General features: G+C 37.6%; 1 protein-coding gene across 13 annotated transcripts in view; it reads right to left on the bottom strand.

Moving 5' to 3' along the window:
• MGA (MAX dimerization protein MGA) overlaps nt 1–25,090 on the bottom strand; it is a 145,435-nt gene that overhangs the window by 69,479 nt on the left and 50,866 nt on the right. For 9 of the 13 annotated variants that reach the window (XM_043919153.1, XM_043919154.1, XM_043919160.1 and 6 more), the window contains exon 2: nt 19,366–20,496. The exons of 3 other annotated variants lie outside the window; for them this stretch is intronic. In XM_043919153.1, the coding sequence (XP_043775088.1) occupies nt 19,366–20,429 (1,064 nt within the window). In that variant the 5' untranslated portion in view covers nt 20,430–20,496. Of the gene's footprint in view, nt 1–19,365; nt 20,497–22,493; nt 23,181–25,090 lie in introns of those variants that run through there. One more of the 13 variants, XM_043919156.1, reaches the window with a different exon arrangement.

Consider the following 25,090-nt stretch of genomic DNA (forward strand, 5'->3'; position numbering starts at 1 on the left):
ATTCAATTCATGGATGCCAAGACAACTTAGTAAGGGAAGAATGGGCTTATCAACAACCAAAACTTATTCAACACAAACACTTCACAAATGTCCATGGCAATGTTATTCATAATAGTCAAAAAGAAAAAGCCTAATGTCTATCAACTAATAAATGGATAAATAAAATGTAGTATATCCACATAACAGAATATAATTCAGTAACAAAAGAAATTAAGTACAGATACATGCTACAACATGAACCTTAAAAACTTTATGCTAAGCAAGGCACAACAGACCACATATTACATGATCCCATTTATATGTAATATCCGGAATGGGCAAATCCAGAGACAAAAGAGAGACTGGTGGCTGCATATGGTTGGATGTGGTGGAACAGCAGCTGAAGGAAAATGAGGAGTGATCAGTCAAGGACACAGGGTTTCTTTCTTTGTGGTGATGAAATGTTCTTAACATGACTCTAGTCATGGCTATACAATTTTGTAAATATATAAAAGTCACTGAACTTAACACTTTTAAAGGGTGATTTATATAGCAGTGAACTACATCTTTTTTTTTTTAACCAAGTTTTAAAAAAATACTAAAGGAAGTTCTTCAGACTGATAGGAAATGAACTAGTATGAAAATGAATCCAGGAATGAATGAAAAGATCCAGAAAAAATAAACATGTCACTAAATATAAAAGACTATTTTTCCTACATTTATTTAAATGACTGTTCAAAGCAAATAAAGTAACAATATCTGGGGGGGTTTATAACATATATCTAAGGACATGAACAACAAAGACATTAGCTGGTCATGAACTGTTATAATATTAATCTGATTCTACTTGATAAATTAAGAATGGACATACTTATCTCCATAACCACTGCTACAGAATGCACTGTGTCCCCTCCCAAATTCATAAACTGAAGCCCTAACCCTCAAGTGACTGTACACAGAGATAGGGTCTTGAGGAAGTAATTAAAGTTAAATGAGGTCATATAGGTCACCTCTCTCTTTTCTACATGAGGAAAAGGCTAGAAAGCAGCTGTCTACAGGTCAGGATAAGAGCTCCCAACAAAACTGAACCTTATCAAAACCATTACTTGGACTTTCTAGACTCCAGAAACATGAAAAAATAAATTTTCATTGTTTAAGTCACTCAGTCTATGGTATTTTATTATGTCAACCTAAGCAGACTAATATAAACACTAAAAAAAAAAAAAAAACTTAAGAGGTGTAGCTAAAAAAAACCAACAGACCATGTGGATGGAATTTTTTTTAATTCAATCCAAATGAAAACAGGGGAAGATAATCAAAGAATAGATGACAGAAAATACCAGAATAGATGACAGAAAATACCAAAATGAAATGCTGTGCACAGCCAAATAAATTTTTCAAAAAAAATCAGTATCTTGGGGATTGATAAACTGTTTATAAAGGGCTAGATATAAAAATTTTAGTCTCTGAAGTCTGTATAACCTTTACTCAACTCTACCGCTGTAGCATAGAAGAAGCCACAAGATAATACATAAACAAATGAACATAGTTGTGCCCCAACAAATGGACACTGACATATGAATTTTATATAATTTTCATGTGATAATCTCTTATTTGTTTTTCCCTCACAATCATTAAAAAATATAATAACCATATTTTTAGTTTGCAGGCCATAACACCACAACCAAAAAAATGGCAGGCTAGGTGTGGTCCACAGGTCTTAAGTCTGCCAACCACTGAACTGAAGTAGGCAAATTAAAACAAAAGCAAGGGAACTCCCTAGTGGTCCAGTGGCTAACACTCTAGACTTCCAATGCAGGGGGGCTTGGTTCAATCCCTGTTCAGGGAACTAGATCCTGCATGCCACAACTAAGACCCAGAGCAGTCAAATAAATAAATAATAAAAACAAAAGCAAGCAGAAAGAAGGAACAAGTGCTAAGAGGAAACAGTTCAATGAAATAGAGAACAGAGAAATTGAATTTGAGTTGAAACCTGCCAACAAAGAAAAACTCCTTGGCTTCCCTCAAATCTAGCAAACACATAGTGAAAAAATTCCAATCTTGCACAAACTCAGAAAATACTGGAGAATCCAACACTTTACAACTTTGAAGAAAACAAATCCCTGAATACAAAGTATCAGAAATAAAAATATCCTTCGTGAATTCAGAGGAAAATCCTCAGTGAAATATCAGTAAACTGAATCCAATATTAAAAACAATGTTCTTTAAACCAAGTAGTATTTATCCCAGGAATGCAAAGATGTTAGAACATTTCTAGCCCTCATTCCCACAAGAGCCACCACCCCACCATTTAAAAAAAAAAGAAAAGAAATTAACTATCCATATTAACAAAGAACAGGGAGAAAAACAAAATCTCAATGGATATGTCAGCCAAGTGTATGCTCCTCGGTTCTTTTGTCTCGTCACAACAAAGATTTGGAGTGAGGAGTATTAGAGCCCCCGGAGCCTCACAGCTGTTGGGTCTTGGACAGACCGTGTTATAGCTCTCAGGTCTCGAACGGAGCGTGTTATAGCTCTTAGAGAAATCAGTGTTACAGCTCTATTTTATTTAGAAGATAGCAGGAGAATCCATCCTCGAAGAAGAGAAGAGAGAGGAGGAGCGTGCCAGCGCGCGGGGTTGGGGGGGGGCACGGGTAGAGAGAAAGAGGGTACGCACTCGTGGGGGAGAGAGAGTGAGAGCCCTTTGGCTCCTCTTTTTATGTTTTTTTCTTCCCCCTGGGCCTGCCCTATGCAAATTGGGCTTAGGCAGGAGCGCTGTTCTACCTGAAGTCCTCACTCCGGTCCTCGGACCTTCCTTTGACCTTCCTCTGTTCTATTTTCTCGGCTTTTCCCTTCCTTGTCTTTTAGCCACCGCCATTTTGGACTCCTTTTCCCTATTCTAACTACCTAACAGATACAAGAAAGTCATCTGATAAATATTCAACATTCATTCTTAACAACACTTAAGAAATTAGACTGGAAGGAAACTTCTCAATGTGGTACAGAGCATTACAAAAACAGCTAAAGCCAACAGGGTAACAGCCAATTAAAAAATACTGAATGATTTTCTCTAAAATTAGGACACATGAATGACCATTCTCAAAATTTAGTTTCAACAGAGTACTGGAAGTTAAACTGTGCAGTAAGGTAAGAAAGAAAGAGAATAATAATAAAGACTGTAAAGGAAGAAGTAAAACTAACTTTGTTCACAGACACCACTTCACAGACATCGTAATTGTGTATGCAGAAAATCCTAAACACTACAAACCAATAAGTGAATTCAGCAAGGTCATCAAATACAAGATCAAGGTACAAAAATCAACTGTATTTCTACATACTATGGTAGTTTTGAAGTTTACACTACCAAACATTTATTATAGTGTCATCAAGACTGTATACTATTGGCAAAAGAACAGACCAAAAAATGGAATAGAAATAGTTCAAAAACAGACTCACTCATATATATAGTCACTTCATTTTCCAAGACACCAGTGCATTTTAATGAGGAATATTTTCAATATAATGTTAGAACACATAGGTATCTGCATGGAAAAATATGAGCCTTGACCCCCAACTTCATGCCATACACAAAAAGTAAGCCAAGACAGGCTAGATTTAAACGTAAAAGCTAAAATAGCTTCCCCCTTTCAAAATTTTCACTTAACTGGAGAAAACAGCTATTTCTTTATCTGGTTTTTTTTTAATGGCTTGATTATGTAAGTTACCTGACATAAATCCCACCCATTTTATGTGACAACTCACTTACTTTTACTACAGTTTTGCCATCACCACAATCCCATTTACCTATTTTTTTATTTTTTGACCACACTGCACAGCTTGTGGGATCTCAGTTCCCCAACCAGGGATTGAATCCAGGCCCTCAGAGGTGGAAGCATGGAGTCCTAACCACTCAACTGTCAAGGAATTCCCTACTTTACCTGTTTTTAAAGGTTAGGCAAACAATGATGTCTCTTTTGCCCTTTCCCTATTAATCTCAGTTTTTATGTATACTTATACACATAAATGTCATTCTCTATCAAGTAACTTAGGATTCACACTTAATGACAGTTCTTTCATTATCTTCATATTCCACAGAATGAACTTCCAACATGCAGTAAATAATCTCTATCTTTTTTTCATTTAGCCATATGACTTCAATTATGTTTGCAGTAACGAAGAACCTTGTGACGCTAAATCTTAGTTGCTACCAAAATAATTGCTTTCACATCTTCCCAGGATATTAAATCTGGTAAATTACAAAAGTTGTCAGAAAGAATCTCTCCTTATCTTCCAATAAAACCTTTATACATAAAGCGTGAATTTTTTCCTTGGCAGAAGGATTTTGTACACAATCCTGAAGTTTCATACTTTTAAGAAGGTGCCATACAAAAAAATTTGCTACAAGATTATCTAATCAACAATACAGCAAAACAACTGATTTGTACACGTCAATTAATCTAAAGAATTACTTTTTTGTTGGCATACACAATCAATGTAACAAATATGATGTATACCAGCCATTCTGAAACACACTAAAAAAGCTTTTTAGTGCTATGGATAAATTCATTCAAGCAACACTTACTGAGCTCCTATAATGTGCCAGATGCATTTTGTGGGGCACAAGGATTTGCCAAAATAAATAAAGCACAGTCCACACATTCAAGGAATTCATAAATCAATGCACAAGACAGACAAATAGACAATATTATGTCATTTAACTTAACAGATACTAAGAAATATAAAGATGCACATCAGATAAACCCATAACATAATGCCTCCCATGAAACTGGTAATTAGAGTAACAGGAAAAAGAAAACTATTGGAAAAGGGAATGTAGAGTGGAAAACAAAAGAGCTCCTGGAAACTGAAATATGATATCTATAATAAAAACATCAGCAAGTTAGAAGCTAAATCAAGGAAATCTCATATAACACAGAGCAAAAAGAAAAGACTGATTATATAAGATAATCAATATGTCAACTATCAAGGTTTAAAAAAAAATGAAAGTGAAAATGTTTTCAGAGAAATATACTTCAATGTTCCTAGGACTAAAGAACATGAATTTCTTGTTTAAAAAAAAATGTTTTCTCACAATGATGAGAAGAACCACACCAATACAGAGGCTCATCATTGTGAAATTTCATAACATAAGAGATTAACAGAAGATCTTAAGAGCCGACAAACCACCAGGAATCAAACTTCTCAACAGAAAACTGGAACCTGAAAACACATTTTCAGGGAAGAATTCTACCTTCAACCAAAATACTTATAAAGTATGAGGGCATAAGAAAGCTATTAAAAATACTAATAAAGCTATTATTCAACAAGTAAGAAGAAAATTGTTGAGCGGTAAAGGAGATTACTACCTTCCTCCGAAGTTATTTTATTTAAACATTCTAAAATTCTACATCCCATACATCCCTTCTGAGGAAATTATGAAAATGCACTTGAAAAAGTGCCAATTAAAACCAAAATGCTCCCACTTTCACCATGTCTATTTAGCAAAGTACTGCAAGTTCTAACTAAAACAATTAGATAAGAAAAAAATAATACCAATTCAAATTGGGAAAGAAAAAGTAAAGGTATCTCTAGTGTAGATGACATGATCTTATATGCAAAAAATTCTTAATAATACACACACACACATAGAGAGAGCCAGTTAACAAATTCAGCAAGGCTACAGGATACAAAATCAATATAAAGGGCCAGTTATATTTCCATACATTGTACAATACACAACGTACATGAAATACGCAATTTCCTTTCTGAAAAAATAAGGATGGAAACGAAGAGCTGATTCTTTGAAAAGATAAACCTAATCAACAAACCCTTAGCCAGACTCATCAAGAAAAAGAGAGGATCCAAAAAAATAAAAATGAGAGAAGTAATACCTGACACCAGAGAAATATAAAGGATCATAAAGAGATTACATAACACAATTATATGCCAATAAAATGGGCAACCTAGGAGAACTGGATAATCTTCTAGAAATAATCACCTAGTACAACCTCCCAAGACTGAATCAGGAAGAAATATAAACAGAGACCAATTACAGTAAGTCCCCTACATACAAACCAGTTCTGCTCTAAGAGCATGTTCATAAGTCCAATTCATGCAACAAAACTAGCCTAGGTATCCAACTAATACAACTGGTTGTATAGTACTGTACTATAATAGGTTTATAATACTTTTCATGTCCCATCACTTAACGGCAAACAGATGGGGAAACAATGGAAACAGTGATAGACTTTATTTTCTTGAGCTCCAAAATCACTACAGATGGTGACTGCAGCCATGAAGTCAAACGACGCTTGCTCCTTGAAAGAAAAGCAATGACAAACCTAGACAGCATATTAAAAAGCAGAGACATTCCTTTGCTGACAAAGATCCATCTAATCAAAACTTGGTTTTCTCAGTAATTATGTATGGATGTAAGAGTTGGACTACAAAGAAAGTTGAGGGCTGAAGAATTGATGCTTTCGAACTGTGGTGTTGGAGAAGACTGTTGAGAGTCCCTTTGACTGCAAGAAGATCAAATCAGTCAATCCTAAAGGAAACCAGTCCTGATTATTCATTGGAAGGACTGATGCTGAAGCTGAAGCTCCAATACTTTGGCCACCTGATGCGAAGAACTGAGTCATTTGAAAAGACCCTAATGCTGGGAAAGATTGAGGGTAGGAGGAGAAGGGGACAACAGAGGATGAGATGGTTGGATGGCATAACCAACTCTATGGACATGAGTTTAAGCAAGCTTCGGGAGCTAGTGATGGACAGGGAAGCCTGGCATAGCTATACAGTCCATGGGGTCGCAAAGAGTCAGACACAACTGAGCGACTGAACTGAATACATTAAAAAACAAAAAAGTAAAACTGTCTGAATGTTATAGTACAGTACCTTGAAAAGTACAGTAGTACAGTAAAACAGCTGGCATACAGGGGCTAGCATCAAGTGAACAGGCAAGAAGAGTTACTGTCTAGAAGAGGGAAGGAGGTATAAGATGGCAGAGCTGAAAGATTTTCAGCAATAGAAGATCGAGGGTAAGCTGCAACTTCACTCACATCAGATACTGAAAGAACACACACATGCATCTTTGAAAGTTTATAACTCACTGGTTTGTATGTAGGGGACTTACTGTGACAATGATAAAACTGAATCAGTGATTTAGAAGACTCCCAAGAAATTAAAGTGCACGACCAGATGGCTTCACAGGTGAATCCTACCAAACATTTAGACAATTAACAACTATTTCTCTCAAAACATTCCAAAACATCTATGAGCAAAGAATGCATCTGAACTTCTACTACATCAGCATTACCCTGATACCAAAATCAAAGACATCACCACCTCCAAAAAAAAAAAAAACTACCAACCGCTTTTCGGCCAGAACCACCATCTTCCAGTAATTCGCCAAAATGACCAACACAAAAGGAAAGAAGAGGGGCACCCACTACATGTTCTCTAGGACTTTAGAAAACATGGAATGTTCCTTTGGCCACATACATGTGAATCTACAAGAAGGGTGATATTGTAGATGTGAAGGGAATGGGTACTATTCAAACAGGAATGCCCCACAAATGTTATCATGGCATGGTAACAGAGTCTACAATGTTATCCAGCATGCTACTGGCATCATTGTAAAACAAACAAGTTAAAGGTAAGATTCTTGCCAAGAGAATTAATGTGCGTATTGAGCATATTAAGCACTCTTGAGCCGAGACAGCTTCCTGAAACATGTGAAGGAAAATGATCAGAAAAAGAAGGAAGCCAAAGAGAAAGGGACTTGGGTTCAGCTGAAGCACCAGCCTGCTCCACCCAGAGAAGCACACTTCATGAGGACCAATGGAAAGGAACCTGAACCGTTGGAGCCCATTCCCTATGAATTCATGGCCTGCTGCTACTGCTGCTAAATCGCTTCAGTCGCGTCCAACTCTGTGCAACCCCATAGATGGCAGCCCACCAGGCTCCCCTGTCCCTGGGATTCTCCAGGCAAGAATACTGAAGTGGGTTGCCATTTCCTTCTCCAATGCATGAAACTGAAAAGTGAAAGTGAAGTCACTCAGTCGTGCTGACTCTTAGCGACCCATGGACTACAGCCTACCAGGCTCCTCCATCCATGGGATTTTCCAGGCAAGAGTACTGGAGTAGGGTGCCATTGCCTTCTCCAATTCATGGCCTGATGGGTGTAAAAATAAAGACCTGGACTGTTTAAAAAAAAAACAAAACTACAGACCAGTATCACTTATGAACATAAATGAAAAAATCCTCAATAAAATATGAGCAAAACATATTCAACAATACATTAAAAGTATCATAAGCCTTGATGAAGTAGGATTTTATCCCAGAGATGCAAAGATGGTTCTATCCACAAATCAATCTGGCAACACCATGTTACCAAATTGAAGAATAAAAATCACATCATCTCAATAAATGCAGAAAAAACTTTTGATAAAATTCAAAGTCCATTTATCATAAAACCTATCAACAAAGTAGGTATAGAAGGAACATAACTCAACATAATAAAGGCCATTATGACAAACACACAGCCAACATCATACTCAATGGTGAAAAGCTGAAAGCACTGCCTCTAAGATTAGGAACAAGACAAGATGCCCACTGTCACCACTTTTCTATCTGATTACTTTGGCTGGGACTTCCAATATTAAGTGACTAAAAGAAGGAAAAAAAGGGGGGGGGGGAGTCCAAACTGGGCAGGAAGTAAAACTCACTGTTTGCGGGTGACATACTAATGCTATATACAGAAAATCCAAAAGACACCACCAAAAAACTATTAGAACAAATGAATGATTCTGTTAAGCTGCAGGATACAAAATTAAAACGCAGAAATCTGTTGCACTTCTATACACTAACAACATGCTATCAGAAAGAGAAACTAAGGAATCAATCTCATTTACAACTGCATCAAAAAGAAATAAGATACCCAGGAATAAATCTAGGAAGTAAAAGATCTCTACTCAGAAAACTGTAAGACAATGATGAAAGCACTGAGACAACAAGAGATGAAAATATATACTGTGCTCACAGACTGGAAGAATAAATTTGTATGAAAATCCAAAAGAGCCTAACTACCCAAAACAATACTGAGAAAGAAGAATAAATTAGAGGTACCATGCTCCCTGATATCAAACAGACTACAAAGCTATAGTCACCAAAAAAATATATATATAATACTTGCACAAAAGTAGACACAGATGGATGAAACAGAACAGCCCAGAAATGAACCCACACTTACATGGACATTTAATCTACAACACAGGAGATAAGAATATACAATGAGAAAAAGACAGCCTTCTCAATAAATAGTGTTGGGAAAACTAGACAATTACATGCAAAAAAATCAAACTGGACTACTTTTTCACATGATATACAAAAATAAACTCAAAGTGGATTGAAGACTTAAAAGTAAGACTTGACATCATAAAACTCCTAGAAGAAAATTATAAGTAGTATTAACAATGCTTTTATCAGTCTTAGCAATATTTTGAGTATGTCTCCTAAGGCAAGGAAAACAAAAACAGACAAATGGGAATAACCAAACTAAAAAGCTTGTGCACAAGGAAAGAAAACACGAACAAAAGAAAAGGCTGCCTACTGAATGAAGATATATGCAAACAATTATCTAACAAAGTGTTCACATACAAAATATATAAAAATCCATTTAACATAAAAAAAAAAAAAATCTTATCATGAAATGGACAGAGAACCTAAAGAGACATTTCTCCAGAAAAGACATACAAATGGGCAACAGGTACATGAGAAGATGCTCATCATCACTCATCAGCAGGGAAATGCAAATCGAAACCATAATGAGGACTTCTTTGTTGGTCCAGTGGTTAAGAATCTACTTGCCAATGCAGGGGACACAGGTTCAATGCCTGTTCCCAGAAGAGTCCACATGCCGCAGAACAGCTAAACCCATGTGCCACAACTACCGAGTTTGCGTGAGACAACTACTGAAGGCCCACGCGCCCTAGGGCTATAGCTCTGCAAGAGAAGGCATAGCAATGAAAAGCCTGTGCACCACAATGAGAGGGTAACCCCCACTCACTGCAACTAGAGAAAGCCATCGTACAGCAACAAAGACCCAGTGCAACCATAAAAAAATAAAACCACAATGAGCTAAGAGCTTCCCTCAAAGCTCAGAGGGTAAAGAATTTGTCTGCAATTCAGGAGACCCACGTTCAATTCCCACATCGGGAAGATCCCCTGGAGAAGGAAATGACAGCCCACTCCAGTATTCTTCCCTGGAGAATACCAAGGACAGAGGAGCCTGGCAGGCTAGAGTCCATGGGGTCACAAGACTTGGACACAACTTAGCGACTAAAGAGAGAGACAGACAATGAGCTATCACTTCACCTGTCAAAATGGTATTATCAAAAAGACAACAGATATGCTGGAGAGAATGTGGAGAAAAGGGAACCCTCAGGCATTGTTGGTGGGTATGTAAGCTGGTGCAGCCACTATGGAAAATAGTATTGAGGTTCTTCATGAAATTAAAGATAAAACTGCCATAGCAACTGCCAAGCAATTCAACTTCTGGGTACTTTTTCAAAGAAACTAAAACACTAATTCAAAAAGACATATGCAAAAAAAAAAAAAAAGACATGCACATCTATGTTCACAGCAGCATTACTCACAATAACTAAGATATGGAAACAATCTAAGTGTCCATCAATAGGTGAATGGATAAAAAAGATAATAGATGAATACTAGCCACACACACAAAAAAAAGAATGAAATCTTGCCATTTGCAACAACATGGATGGACGTAGAGGATATTGTGCCAAGTGAAAAAGTCAGACATAAAAAGACAAATATTTTATGATTTCACTTATATGTGGAATCTTAAAAAAAAAAAGAGAAAGAAATGAACAAAAATAACAAAATGGAAACAAGAGTCATAGATCTAGAGAACTAGATGGCTACCAGAGGAGAGGTAAAAGTAATAAATGAAATAGGTGAGGAAAATTAAGAGGTACAAACTTCTAGTCACAAAGTAAATGAGTCACAAGAATAAAACATACAGTGCAGGAAATACTGCCAATAATAACGTAATACATATTAATACACTATTAATGCAATATATACAAAATGTAAAATTACATTATGACAAATGATTAACAGATTTATCATGGTGATCACTTTGTAATGTACACAAATACCAAACCACCCTATGCTACACACCAGAATGAACAATACTGTAGGTTGATTATACTTCAATATACACTCAGAAAAAGAGATCAGATTTGTGGTTACTGCAGGCAGGGGAAAGGGAAACTATGATGGCGGTGGAAAAGTATAAACTTCCATTATAAAGTAAGTAAGTACTAGGTTTACAATGCACAACATGATTGATATAATTAACACTGCTCTATGTTATATATTAAAGTCACTGAGAGAGTAAATCCTAAGAGTTCTCACCACAAGCCCTGCCTCAAAATAATCTCAGCTCCCAAATCAAGCATCTGAAGACAAAGTCTGCATATAGCTAAATACCATTTTCAGGTAGAAGATAATGCTATTTCTTGGAACATGCACATCAAGTTGTTTTTTTCCTCTTCAGTAACAGATATTTATGCATTCATAAATCTGAACCATTTTCTTAACTCTTAAGATCAGAATCTTAAGATTTAGATGGGGAAACAGTGACAGATTTTATTTTCTTGGGCTCCAAAATCATTGCTGACAGTGACTGCTGCCATGAACTTAAAAGACGCTTGCTCCTTAGAAGAAAAGCTATGACAAATCTAGACAGTGTATTAAAAAGCAGAGACACCTGGAGAAGGAACTGGCAACCCACTCCAGTATTCTTGCCTGGAGAATCCCATGGACAGAGGAGCCTGGTGGGCTACAGTCCACAGGGTCGCAAAGAGTTGGATATGACTGAGTGACTTCACTTTCACTTTCACCCCTCAGCTGAGACTTTCAGCTCTTGTGTTTGCCATTGTTTTCTTGAGTTCTCAAAGACCTGTGACCATATTTTTTTTTTAAGTTGCCTGTTTTCTAATTGCATCACTTTACACACTGTTGTCTAATAATATGTGGTATTTAGAATGTCTTCTTAATTATTTTGAGCAGCCATTGCCTGTATTTTCTTAGCACCTCCTTGGTTTTCTTACATGAACTCAACTGACAGGGAAATGCAGCTTTTTTGTTTGCCCTCTCTGCAGACTGGACCGTCTGAGTCAGTGTTCTAACTAATCCCTGATGGTCTCTGAGCTACTGTTCTACCAGACTCAGTAGTTATGTTTTTCAGGAATTTTTCGGTAGAATTGGTCCTATTAGGAGACTCTTGGTGTCACCTTTGTTATCTTAAAAGCTGGTCCCTTCGCTGAGGCTTTTAATTTTTTGAAAACTTGATGCTATTTAAGCTGAAAAAAATTGGCAAGACTATTTAAAAAACTGAGGGACGCCATTTAAGAAATTGAAAAGTAAAGTAATCGCAAACAACATTGAGTAGTTGTGACTTTCAGTTCTGTATCAGTTGAATTTTTGTGCTCTTTTCCCTGTGTACGTGGTGGTTCTATTTTTCTCCAATAAAACTTTTTATTTAAAAATAAAATAAAATAAAAAGCAGAGACACTACTTTGCCAACAAAGGTCCACACAGTCAAAGCTATGGTTTTTCCAGTAGTCGTGTACAGATGTGAGAGCTGGACAATAAAAAAGGCTGAACACCAAAGAACTGATGCTTTCAAACTGTGGTGCTGGAGAAGACTCTTGAGAGTCCCTTCAACAGCATAGAGATCAAACCAGTCAACCCTAAAGGAAATCACTCCTGAATATTCATTGGAAGGACTGATTGGCAAGTATTGGGCTGGGATGTACTTCTGCCAAACTTAGATTTTAACATTGAAATAAGGCAAATTTTCAGTAGCAAATATAAGGAGCTTAGAAACAGCCACTAGGTCCTAACAAGGAAAGAGTTAAACGGACTGAAAAATCAATAATTATTTTGAATCCATAAGAGACAGTGCAAACTGCTGAAACAGACAGGTAAACACAGGGGACCATGGTTTAATGGAGCAGTAACTGACAACAGACCCCACCTTGGGAACCAGTGCCAGGGTAGAGAAACCTGAACTGTAACTGACAAACTGCTGAACACTCAGCGTAAGACAGCCCGAGTTTAAAACTCCAGGGGTGCCCAGTTATAAGGGACTCCCATATTTCTCTAAGTTTTCCTTTAGGAGCTAGACAAGATCTCACAGTAAATATCAGCTCATGATAAAAATCCTGGGGTGCAGGTGGCTCACAGGGATGGCCTCTGTTACTTTTAACAACAAAGCCTAATCTCTAGAGAGAAATGAGTTAACCAGAGTCTAACTTGGTGGTGGTGGTCTAACTTGGGGGTTTCCCCAGCCTAACTGACCTGGGGAAAGGGAACTTACCCAACTCCAGCCTACCACAGCCAATCCTGTCCAACTTAAGGGGGCAAGAAGGGATATGAAAAGCACCTGTGAAGTTCACAGCCCAGAAGCACAGCCTTATTTAAAAACTGAGAACTAATCATATAACTAAAAGAACACTTCCCTCTCCCTCACATCCATGCCTTACCACAACATTATTAAAAGCCTATTATATAAAGCACTTCCTTTTACCTAACACATCCTGTCCACCTAGCCATAAACAATTAACAACACATACTAAAAGGCAAAAAAAAAAAAAAAAAAAAACCACAACTTGAAGACAGAGCAACCGTCAAAATCATCATACTGGGATGTTGAAATTACCAGATTGGGAATTTATAACTATGATTGACATGCTAAGAATTCTAATAAATAAAGTAGACCGCACGTGGGCTTCCCAGGTGGCTCAGTGGTAAAGAATCTGCCTGCAGTGCAGGAGACTCGGGTTCAACCCCTGGGTTGGGAAGATCTCCTGGAGGAGGAAATGGCAACCCACTCCAGTATTCTTGCCTAGAGAATTCCATGAACAGAGAAGCCTGGCAGGCTATGGTAAGAACAGATGTGCAACATAAGCAGACAAATGAAAATCCTAATAAAGAAGCAAAAAAAGACACTAAAGATCAAAACCAGAAATGGGCAAGAAATGATAAGGACCTAACAGAAGTTAAGAAGAGGTGACAAGAATATACATAAGAACTATACAAAAAAGGTCTTAATGACCCAGGTAACCATAATGGTGTGGTCACTCACCGAGAGCCAGACAGCCTACAGTGTAAAGTCAAGTGGGCTTTAGGAAGCATTACTAGGAACAAAGCTAGTGGAGGTAATGGAATTCCAGCTGAGTTATTTAAAATCCTAAAAGATGCTGCTGTTCAAGTGCTGCTCTTAATAGGTCAGCAAATTTGGAAAATTCAGCAATGGCCACTGGACTGGAAAAGGTCAGTTTTCATTCCAATACCAAAGAAAGGCAATGCGAAAGAACGTTCAAACTATCATACAACTGTGCTCATTTCACATACTAGCAAAAAGTATGAAAAGTGTTAATCACTTAGTCGTGTCTGATGCTTTGCGACACCAAGGACTGTAGCCCACCAGGCTCCTCTGTCCATGGAATTCTCCAGACAAGAACACTGGAGTGGGTAGCCATTCCCCTCTCCAAGGGATCTTCCCGACCCAGGGATTTAACCCAGGTCGTCTGCACTGCAGGCAGATTCTTTACCATCTGAGCCACCAGAAGGGACCACATGCTAGCAAGGTAAGGCTCAAAATCCTTCAAGCTAGGCTTCAACAGTACATGAACCAAGAACTTCCAGATGGAAGCTGGATTTAGAAAAGGCAGAGGAACCAGAGATCAAATTGCCAGCATCCTTTAGATCTTAGAAAAATCGAGAGAATTCTGGAAAAACACCTACTTCTGCTTCACTGACTACACTAAAGCCTTTGACTGTGTGGATCACAACAAACGGTGGAAAATTAAAGAGATATGAATACCAGACCACCTTACCTGCCTCCTGAGAAACCTGTATGCAGGTCAAGAAACAACGATTAGAACCAGACATGACACAATCAGTTCAGTTCAGTCACTCAGTCTTGTCCAACTCTTTGCGACCGCATGAACCACAGCATGCCAGGCCTCCCTGTCCATCACCAACTCCTGGAGTCCACCCAAACCCATGTCCATTGTGTCGGTGATGCCATCCAACCATCTCATCCTCTGTCGTCCGCTTCTCCTCCTGCCCTCAATCTTTCCCAGCATCAGGATCTCTTCAGATGAGTCAGCTCTTCGCACCAGGTGGCCAAAGTATTGGAGTTTCAGCTTCAACATGAGGCTCTCCAATGAACACCTAGGACTGATCTCCTTTAGAATGGACTGGTTCAAAATTGGGAAAGGAGCACGTCACGGCTGTATACTATCACCCTGCTTATTTAATTTTTATGCAGAGTACATTATGTGAAATGCTGGGCTGGATGAATCACAAATTGGAATCACGACTGCCGGGAGAAATATCAATAACCTCAGTTAAGAAGATGATACCATTCTAATGGAAGAAAGCAGAGGAACTAAAGAACCTCTTGATGAGGGTGAAAGAGGAGAGTGAAAAGCTGGCTTAAAACTCAATATTCGAAAAACTAAGATCATGGCATCCGGTCCCATCACTTTGTGGTAAATAGATGGGGAAAAGTGGAAACAGTGACAGATTTTCTTGGGCTCCAAAATCACTGTGGACAGTGACTGCAGCTATGAAATTAAACTTGCTCGTTGGAAGAAAAGCTATGACAAACCTAGACAGCATATTAAAAAGCAGAGACATCACTTTGCCAACAAAGGTCCATAAAGTCAAAGTTTCAGTTTTTCCCGTAGTCATGTACAGATATGAGAGTTGGACCATAATGTACAGATATGAGAGTTGGACCATAAAGGAGGCTGAATGCCAAAGAATTGATGCTTTCTATTTTTGGTGCTGGAGAAGACTCTTGAGAGTCCCTTGGACAGCAAGGAGATCAAACCAGTCAATCCTAAAGGAAATCAACCCTGAATATTCATTGAAAGGACTGATGCTGAAGCTCCAAAACTTTGGCCACCTGATACAAAGAGCTTAAGATGGAAAAGCCCCTGATGCTGGGCAAAAGAAGGGGCAGCAGAGGATGAGATGGTTAGATAACAGCACCAACTCAATGGACATGAATCTGAGAAAACTCCAGCAAATAGTGAAGGACAGGGCAGCCTGGCGTGCTGCAGTTCATGGAGTTGAAAAGGGTCAGACACGAATTAGTGACTGAACACCACCACCCACTCATGGTAAAAACTCTCAGTGAACTAGCAAATAGAAGGGAACTTTCTCAACTTAAATTAGAAACTTTCCTACTAAGATAAGAAAGAAAGAAAAGATGTCTGCTCTCATCAATCCTTTTTGGCATCTTACTGGAAGTCCTAGTGAATGCAATAAAAGAAAATAAAAGTAATACAGATTTAAGAGAAAGAAATAAAACTATCTTTGTTCACAAATGACATGATCATCTAGGTAGAAAATGTCAAAGAATCCCCCAAAATCTTCTGGAACTAATAAACAAGCTGCAGAATACGAGGATAAAGTACAAAATTCAATAGTTTTCCTATGTATCAACAAAGAACAAGTGGAAAACACGATACCGTTTACATTATCACACCCCGAAAGTGAATACTTAGTTATAAATCTAATATATACAAGATCTATATGGGGAAAATGAAAATACACTGATGAAAACAATTAAAGAACTAAGTAAATGGAGAGGTAGTCAATATTCATGAACAGGAAGACTCAATACAGTTAAGATGTCAGTTCTTCCCAACTTGATCTATAGATTCAACGCAAGAATAATCAAAATCCCTGCAAGTTATTCTGTGAATATGGTTGAACTGATTCTCAAGACTATATAGAGACAAAAAAGACCCAGAATAGCCAACACGTATTGAAAACGAACAAAGCTGGAGAGCTGACACTGCCCAAGTTCAAGACTTCCTTAAAAAGCTACAATAATCAAAACAGTGCAGTACTGTTACAAGAACAGACTAGGTCAAGGGAACAGACTAGACAGCCCACAAATAATATTCAAATAAAGCCAACTGATCTTTGACAAAGAAGCAAGGACAGTATCAGAGCAGAGAGTCTTCTCAAACAGTGCTGAAATAGCAGGACATCCACATGCAAAAAAAATTGACTCTAGACACAGACCTTCCAACTTTCACATCAATTAATTCAAAATGGATCATAAACCAAAATGTAAAACTCAAAATTTTAAGAATCCTAAAAGATAACCTAAGAGAAAACCTACATGACCTTAAATATGGCAATGACTTCTCAAGATACAAAATCAAAGGCATGATCCATGAAAGAAATCACTGATAGGCTGAACTTCATTAAAATAATAAACTTCTGCTTTGTGAAAGACAACATCAAGAGAATGAGCAGACAGACCACAAACTGGCAAAAAATATTTGCAAAAGACATGTTATCCAAAATATACAAAGAAGTCTGAAGACAACAGTAAAACAATCTGATTAGAAAATAGGCCAAAGACTTTAACAGATACCAAAGAAGATACACAGATGGCAAATAAGCACATGAAAAGATGCACCACATCATGTCATCAGGGAAAGGCAAATTTAAACAAGATACTACTACACACCTATTAGAAAGGCCAAAATCCAGAAAATTGATAATGCTGACAAGGATGTAGAGCAGCAAGAACTCTCTTTCACTGCAAAAAATGGCACAGCCACTTTAGAGAGTTTGGCAATTTCTTATAAACCTAAACATACTGTCACCAGGACTTCCCTGGTGGTCCAGTGGCTAAGAATCCACGTTTCCAACACAGGGGGACCAGGTTTGATCCCTGGTCAAGGAACCAGATCCCACATGCCGTAACTGAAGAGTTCAAATGCCATAACTAAAGATCCGGCATGCCACAACAAAGACAGAAGATCCCGTGTGCCATAACTAAGACCTGGGGCAGCCAAATAAATAAACAAACAAATAAACAAACAAACATGCTATTACCATCCAGTCTTGGAACCATGATCCTTGGTATCTATCCAAATGAACATTAGACTTGGAAACAGATGTTCATGGCAGCTTTATTCGTAACTGCCAAAACTGAGATGCAACTAAGATGTCCTTTAAGAGATGAATGAATAAATGAACTGAATTATACAACCAAACAAAAAAATGTGCTATCAAGTCATGAATAGACATGAGGAAACTTTATATACATATTACTAAGTGAAAGAAGCCAAGTTGAAATGGCTACATCATCATTGTATGATTCCAGATATACAACTTTCTAGACAAGGCAAAGCTATGAGACAACAAAAAGATCAGAGGTTTCCAGAGGCGAGGGGAATGGGAGATTAACGGGTAGAACATGGAGGATTTTTAAGGCAATGAAAATACTCTGTATGATACTATTATGGTGGATACATGTCTTTACATTATTTGTCCAAACCCACAGAATGTGTATCACCAAGAGTGAACCTTTATGCAATCTATGGACTTTGGGTGATTATGACGCGCCAATATAAGTTCATCAATTATAAACAAATGCACCATTCTGATGGTGGATGTTGATAAATGGGAATGGCTATGTATGGGTGGGGACAGAAGTTGTAATGGGAAATATCTAAACTTTGCTCTCAATTTTGCTGCAAACCTAAAACTGCTCTTAAAATACAAAGCCTTCAATAAAAATAAATAACACAAGTTCAAATTTTAAAAGTGCAACAGTGTATCATGTTATTTTAGCTTGTTTTTAGTCAGGAAATTTATGGATTAGGAAGTCCATAGGGCAAAAAATTCTTATTTATTTAGCTATGCTGGGTCTTAGATGTGGCATGCAGGATCTTTAGTGGGATCCTGCATGTGGGATCCAGTTCCCTGACAAGGGATTGAACCTGGACCTTCTGCACTGGAAGCATGGAGTCTTAGCCACTGAACCAGCAGGTAAGTCCCAGGAAATTCTTACATACTAGACATAAATTAGTCTACTTTCAATTTCTTCTGAGCCTCATTGGGTAAGTCTTGTTTCAGTTATGATTTGGGGGTCATTCTTTTCCCTTATCCAATTAATCAAGAGTTGTCTATATATAATGTATATGAACTACATTTTAATATTTTTTAAATGCTGCCTATATATTAACAAGGAATAGACATGCATGATTAAAAAAAGTCTAAAATCTAAGGTTCCCACTGGGATAAGTCATCTAGTTTGCCTACAATTCTAGATTGTGAACCCAATTGATACTCATTACAGAAAAATGAACTATCATTTTGCAGAATGGAAAAGCAACTATCACTTCACAAATGTGTGGTATTTTATAGTGGCTTGCATTATCAGTAATACCTAAAGTCACGAGTCCACATAACCAACATTTTAAATTCATATCTTCCTTTTATCTCTAAGAACAGAAAATTGTTTTTACCTACCTTTCAGAAACCTCTTGCTTCAACTGAGGGACTTCACCAAGTGCTGAATCAATATCCATGAAACCAAGAAAATCTCGCTTTATATTAAGGGAAGGCGTCTCCAAACCCTTGCCTGATGTTTCCTGACCCCTTGATAAAGGATCCAAATCTGTTAGCTGCATCTCTGACCCCTCACCTTCTGTAAGACGGACCCGTTGACCAGGAGAACTGGGAACACTGTTCCCTTCTTGGTCAGAGCTGTTCTTTTGCTTTCCATCTCTCTGGGGCTTACTATTCAGGCCATCATCCCTGAAGCCTTTAGCAAATGGATTGTAATCTATTTTCAACTGGGTAATTTGAATGTTTTGATAAGCTGTTACGGCAAAGAATTCAGTCTGTGGGAAGGTAAAAGTGTGGACACCAGGGCCATTTAATTGTATCACTTCAGTAGCCTTTTCTGCAGGCACCAAGTGAAGCCGTGGCAAGTAGCGATGCATAGAGTGCAAGATAATATGCCCTTCTTGGTCCAGTGTATTGTTTGTAAGTTTGAGTTTGTAGAAAGACACTGGTTGATGCATCCAATAATGACCTGTGGAAGGAGATTCTGGATGAATAAAAACCCTCCCCAAAACATGGGGCTCAGCCTTCCCACTGGGCTCCCACCAGCGACCGTTCCATTTATAACGGTGATTATCCATAGGAGATATATCCATGACAAGGATATATTTCATATTTGAATCTAAACCTGTTATCCAATAACGACAGTAAGGAAACATGCGTCTTCCCTGCTTTGTCAGAATCATCTCTGTGCTTCGATGATAGAATTCGTTCCACATACTATTGTTATCCAAGGTGACAGTGATTCCTCCTACAGTACAATCAGCTGGAAGGCAAATCTTTCCTTTAGATTTTCCTGGTGATGACACACTGCTAGCCAAAGCACAGGCATCCCGATTAGTAACCAAAATCCCTTGATCAGTTTTGCCATTTCCTGGCTGTTTCAGGATGACAAAGAAGGTAGGTGCTGCTCCTGGCACTGTCCCACCATCTTGATTAGCCAATATAATCTGCTGTTTCTCCTCCATGATTCCAGTGGGAAAATCAGTAGTAAGATAATTGTAGTTACCACATAATTATAATGGCCTTCCCAGCCTAAAAAAAAACAACACAACACTTTAATCAAATGAACATTTTATTAACAAAAATGTAAGAATGATTATGTTATCCCAAAATACATTCCTAAATTCTTCTAAGATTTGGCTTCTACTTTTCTCTCAATCGCTGTAAGGATATTCATTCTGGAATATTTGATTATCTATTTTAAAGTTCATTTTAATCTAATTAAGTTACTCATATCCCAATCCTTCAATAATTCACTATACATGCAATAACCTCACATAAAAAGTATTCATTTTAGAAAAATTATATGAAAATATAAAAGTATGCAGACTTAAAAAGAAGATTAAATTGTAAAGTCATCTGCATTCCAAAAGAACCCCAATAATTTATGAATTAATTTGAGAGGATTCTGTTACAAGCACATTCTCCTGAGTAAAAATTAACAAATTTCCATGTTATCACTGTACAGAGATTCACCTCTTTGGAGTACTGGCATGAGTTCATACATAAGTAAAATGCTATTTAACTTATTAGTACATGAAAGTGAAAGTGTTAGTCACTCAGTTGTGTCTGATTCTTTGGGAACCCATGGACTGTAGCCCACCAGGCACCTCTGTCCATGGGATTCTCTAGGCAAGAATACTGGAGTGGGTTGCCATTCCCTTTTCTAGGGGATCTTCCCAACCTAGGGATGGAACCTGGGTCTCCTACATTGCAGGTGGTTTCTTTATGAACTGAGCCATCAAAGAAGCCCTATTAGTACATACATTTAAAGAAAACATGACAAAACACCAGAACTTACTGGAAAAAGAAACAGTCGGCTCCCCAACTCAGACCTTACACTGAAAAAATTCCAATAGACCAAACACTTAAATCCCACCCCCTACTCCCAAATCAGTGTAAATTTTTTTTAATTCTGAAAGAAATCTTGAAAAAAGATTTTTGATAAGTAGTACACAAAACCTAGAAGTTAATAAGACAATAAAATTTTTGATAAATTCAGAATCATGTAAATTTGTTTTTAATATGACAAAAACTATCCATGCAAGATTTAAAAAAATAACTAACTGGAAAACAGTACCTGAAACATATCATAAAGAACTCATTTCCCTAATACAAAAAGGAATTTTATACAAATTGGAAAAACAAAAAATCTAATAGCAAAATGGACAAAGGACAGGAATTGCAAATGGTTAAGAAAATGTACACAGTCACAGAACAGAAGGAATTAAAGTCATCCTAAGATACTGCTTTTTACCCTAGCAGAATGGCAAAAATCAAAGTCTGTCAAAGGTGCTAGAAAAGGTGTGTGTCAACCAGCATTTTCATCTAATCAGCCACTCAGAGTGTATGATGACAGAATCTCTGAGGATAGTATGAAAATATAAAAAGACAAATGGATAAGGAAGCTGTGGTACATATACACCATGGAATATTACTCAGTCATTAAAAAGAATTCATTTGAATCAGTTCTAATGAGATGGATGAAACTGGAGCCCATTATACAGAGTGAAGTAAGCCAGAAAGATAAAGACCAATACAGTATACTAATGCATATATATGGAATTTAGAAAGATGGTAACGATAACCCTATATGTAAAACAGAAAAAGAGACACAGATGTACAGAACAGACAATTGGACTCTGTGGGAGAAGGCAAGGGTGGGATGTTTTGAGAGAACAGCATCGAAACATGTATATTATCAAGGGTGAAAAAGATCACTAGCCCAGGTTGGATGCATGAGACAAGTGCTCGGGGCTAGTGCACTGGGAAGACCCAGAGGGATCGGGTGGAGAGGGAGGTGGGGGGGGGGATCGGGATGGGGAATACATGTAAATCCATGGCTGATTCATGTCAATGTATGGCAAAAACCACTACAATATTGTAAAGTACTTAGCCTCCAACCAAGAAAAATAAATGGAAAAAAAAAAAAAAAGAAAATATCAAAAGTAGAAACACATACATCCCAGGAAAAAATGGTTCTCCTAGGACTTTATCTTACATACCTATGTGCAAACACATATACACACCTGTAATAAATGGTGGACATCCACACCTGTAATAAATGGTGGTACTATGAAAGAGTGGGATATTCTGCAGCCAGAAAAGAGAATTATAAATCTTATAGACAAATTAACATTATCTAAAAGATATACAAAGGGCATAAAGTTCAAAAGAGTTATAGATTATGCTATATACTTCTATAAGTTTAAACAAAGAAAAAGCCAAAGAAAGAAAAGAATATGTATGTATTTGCCTGACACAGACTACCTGCAAAGACAGAAGAGGAACTGGTAGTATTGACTTTATTAAGGGAAAACAGGGTGGCTGGAAAAATACTCTGACACTTTCTAAATTTTTTATCTCATGACCATACAACCTACCCCCCCCCCAAAAAAAGAAACCTTAAATTAGTTAATTCATAAAAGTTACACAAAAAAAACACATATACTGTATGATTCCATTTATAAGAAATGTCCAGAATAGGCAAATCTATAAAGTAGATCAGTGGTTGACAGTGAAAAGGGAGAGGATTAATTAGGACAATTGTTAACAGTTTGGGGTTTTCTATAAGAGTGATGGAAATGTTCAGGAACTAAAAACCAGTTAATGTATCCTTTAAAATGTTGAATTTTGGGACTCCCTGCTCGTCCAGTGGTTAAGACACACTTCCAATGCAGGGGGCCTGGGCTCAATCCCTGGTCAGGGAACTAGATCCCACATGCTGCAACCAAGAGCCCACATGCCAGCAACTGAAGACCCAGCATGCTGCAACTAAGACCTGGTATAGTCAAATAAACATATAAATGTTTTAAATAGTTAATTTTATGGGAACTATATCTCAATAAACCATTATAAAGAAATCTCAGGTTGTTACATTCAACTGAAGTGATATACATTCAAAAATAAATTACCTAAATATTCTACAAAATATAAAGCTATCATCTTCAATTAGCTTTTATACAAAAAAGGAAAATACTGTATCACTAGGCTTCCCAGATGGCGCTAGGGGTAAAGAATCCACCTACCAATGTAGGAGACATAAGACACAGGTTCGATCCCTGGGGTGGGAAGATCTCTTAGAGAAGGGCATGGCAACTCACTCTGGTGATCTTAACTGTTGGAGAATCCCGTCAACAAAGGATCATGGCAGGCTACAGTCCATAGGGTCACAAAGAGTCAAACACAACTGAAGCAACTTAGCGCACACACACACTCTCTTGTTTAAGTGGGTCAGTAATTTCTGACTAATCAAACTGAGCCACTTACTGGTGTTCCTCTTTTTAATTAAAAGTCTAATTTTACTTTTCATCAGAGCTGCTGACAAGCAATAAAAGCATCTGATCTGAATTTTACATCTTTCAGGATTGGCCACATGATCCCCCCAAAAAGTAGGGAGGGGGCTCCAAAACTTAAAATATTCATTATCTTCAGGATAATACTTTAAGTATCAACACTTCAAAAAAGGTTGGTTATTGTTTCTGACTATGGCTAGATATGAAATAGAAACCCTCGTTTCTAACACTAAAGCACTAATACTTAGGAAAGGTAAAAAAAAAAAAATCTCTCCTCTGATTTGGAGTTTAAGAGATAGATAAAATTTAGAATGATTCTTTTCAAAAGCTTCCTCAGGCTTAAGGCAATTAAGTTTATTGATTTCCTAAAACTAGTTCAAGTAACATCTATCAGAGACCGATAAGACAAAATTTAACCAGACTTATAAGTCACAAATACAGTGACTTTTACAAAAAACAGTAAAGTTCAGAAAGTTCATAAAAACCAATACCTCCAAAATGGTGTATAACTGGTCAAAAAGGCCATCATCAAAATATCTACAAACAATAAATACTGGAAAGGATGTGGAGAAAAGGGAACCCTCTTCCACTGTTGGTGGGAATGTAAACTGATATAGCCACTATGGAGAACAGTATGAAGATTCATTAAAAAACTAGGAATTAAACTACCACTGTTGCTGTTCAGTCACCTAGTCATATCTGATTTGTTGCAACCCCATGGACTGCAGCACTCCAGGCCTCTCTGGCCCTCTACATCTCCGGAAGTTTGCCCAAGTTCATGTCCATTCCATCAGTGATGCCATCCAGCCACCTCATCCTCTAATGCCATCTTCTTCTGCCCTCAATCTCTCCCAGCATCAGGGACTTCTCCAGTGAGTCAGCCACTCGCATCAGGTGACCAAAATACTAGAGCTTCAGTTTCAGTATCAGTCCTTCCAATGAGTATTCAGGGTTGATTTCCCTTAGGATTGACTGGTTTGATCTCCCTGCTGTCCAACCATTATGACCTAGCAATCCCACTACTGGGCATATACCCTTAGAAAACTGTAATTCAAAAAGACACAAGTACCCCAATGTTCACTGCAGCACTATTTACAATAGAGAGGACATGGAAGCAACCTAGATGTCCATCAACAGAAAAACAGATAAAGAAGTTGTGGTACATACATGTGGAATATTACTTAGATATAAAAAGGAATCAATGTCAGTTGAACTGATGCAGATGAACCTAGAATCGGTCAAACAGATAAAGAAGTTGTGGTACATACATACAATGGAATATTACTCAGCCATAAAAAGTAACAAATGTCAGTTGAACTGAGGGGGATGAA

This window comes from Cervus elaphus, chromosome 12 (genome assembly GCF_910594005.1).
Source record: "Cervus elaphus chromosome 12, mCerEla1.1, whole genome shotgun sequence".
Lineage (NCBI taxonomy): Eukaryota > Metazoa > Chordata > Mammalia > Artiodactyla > Cervidae > Cervus > Cervus elaphus.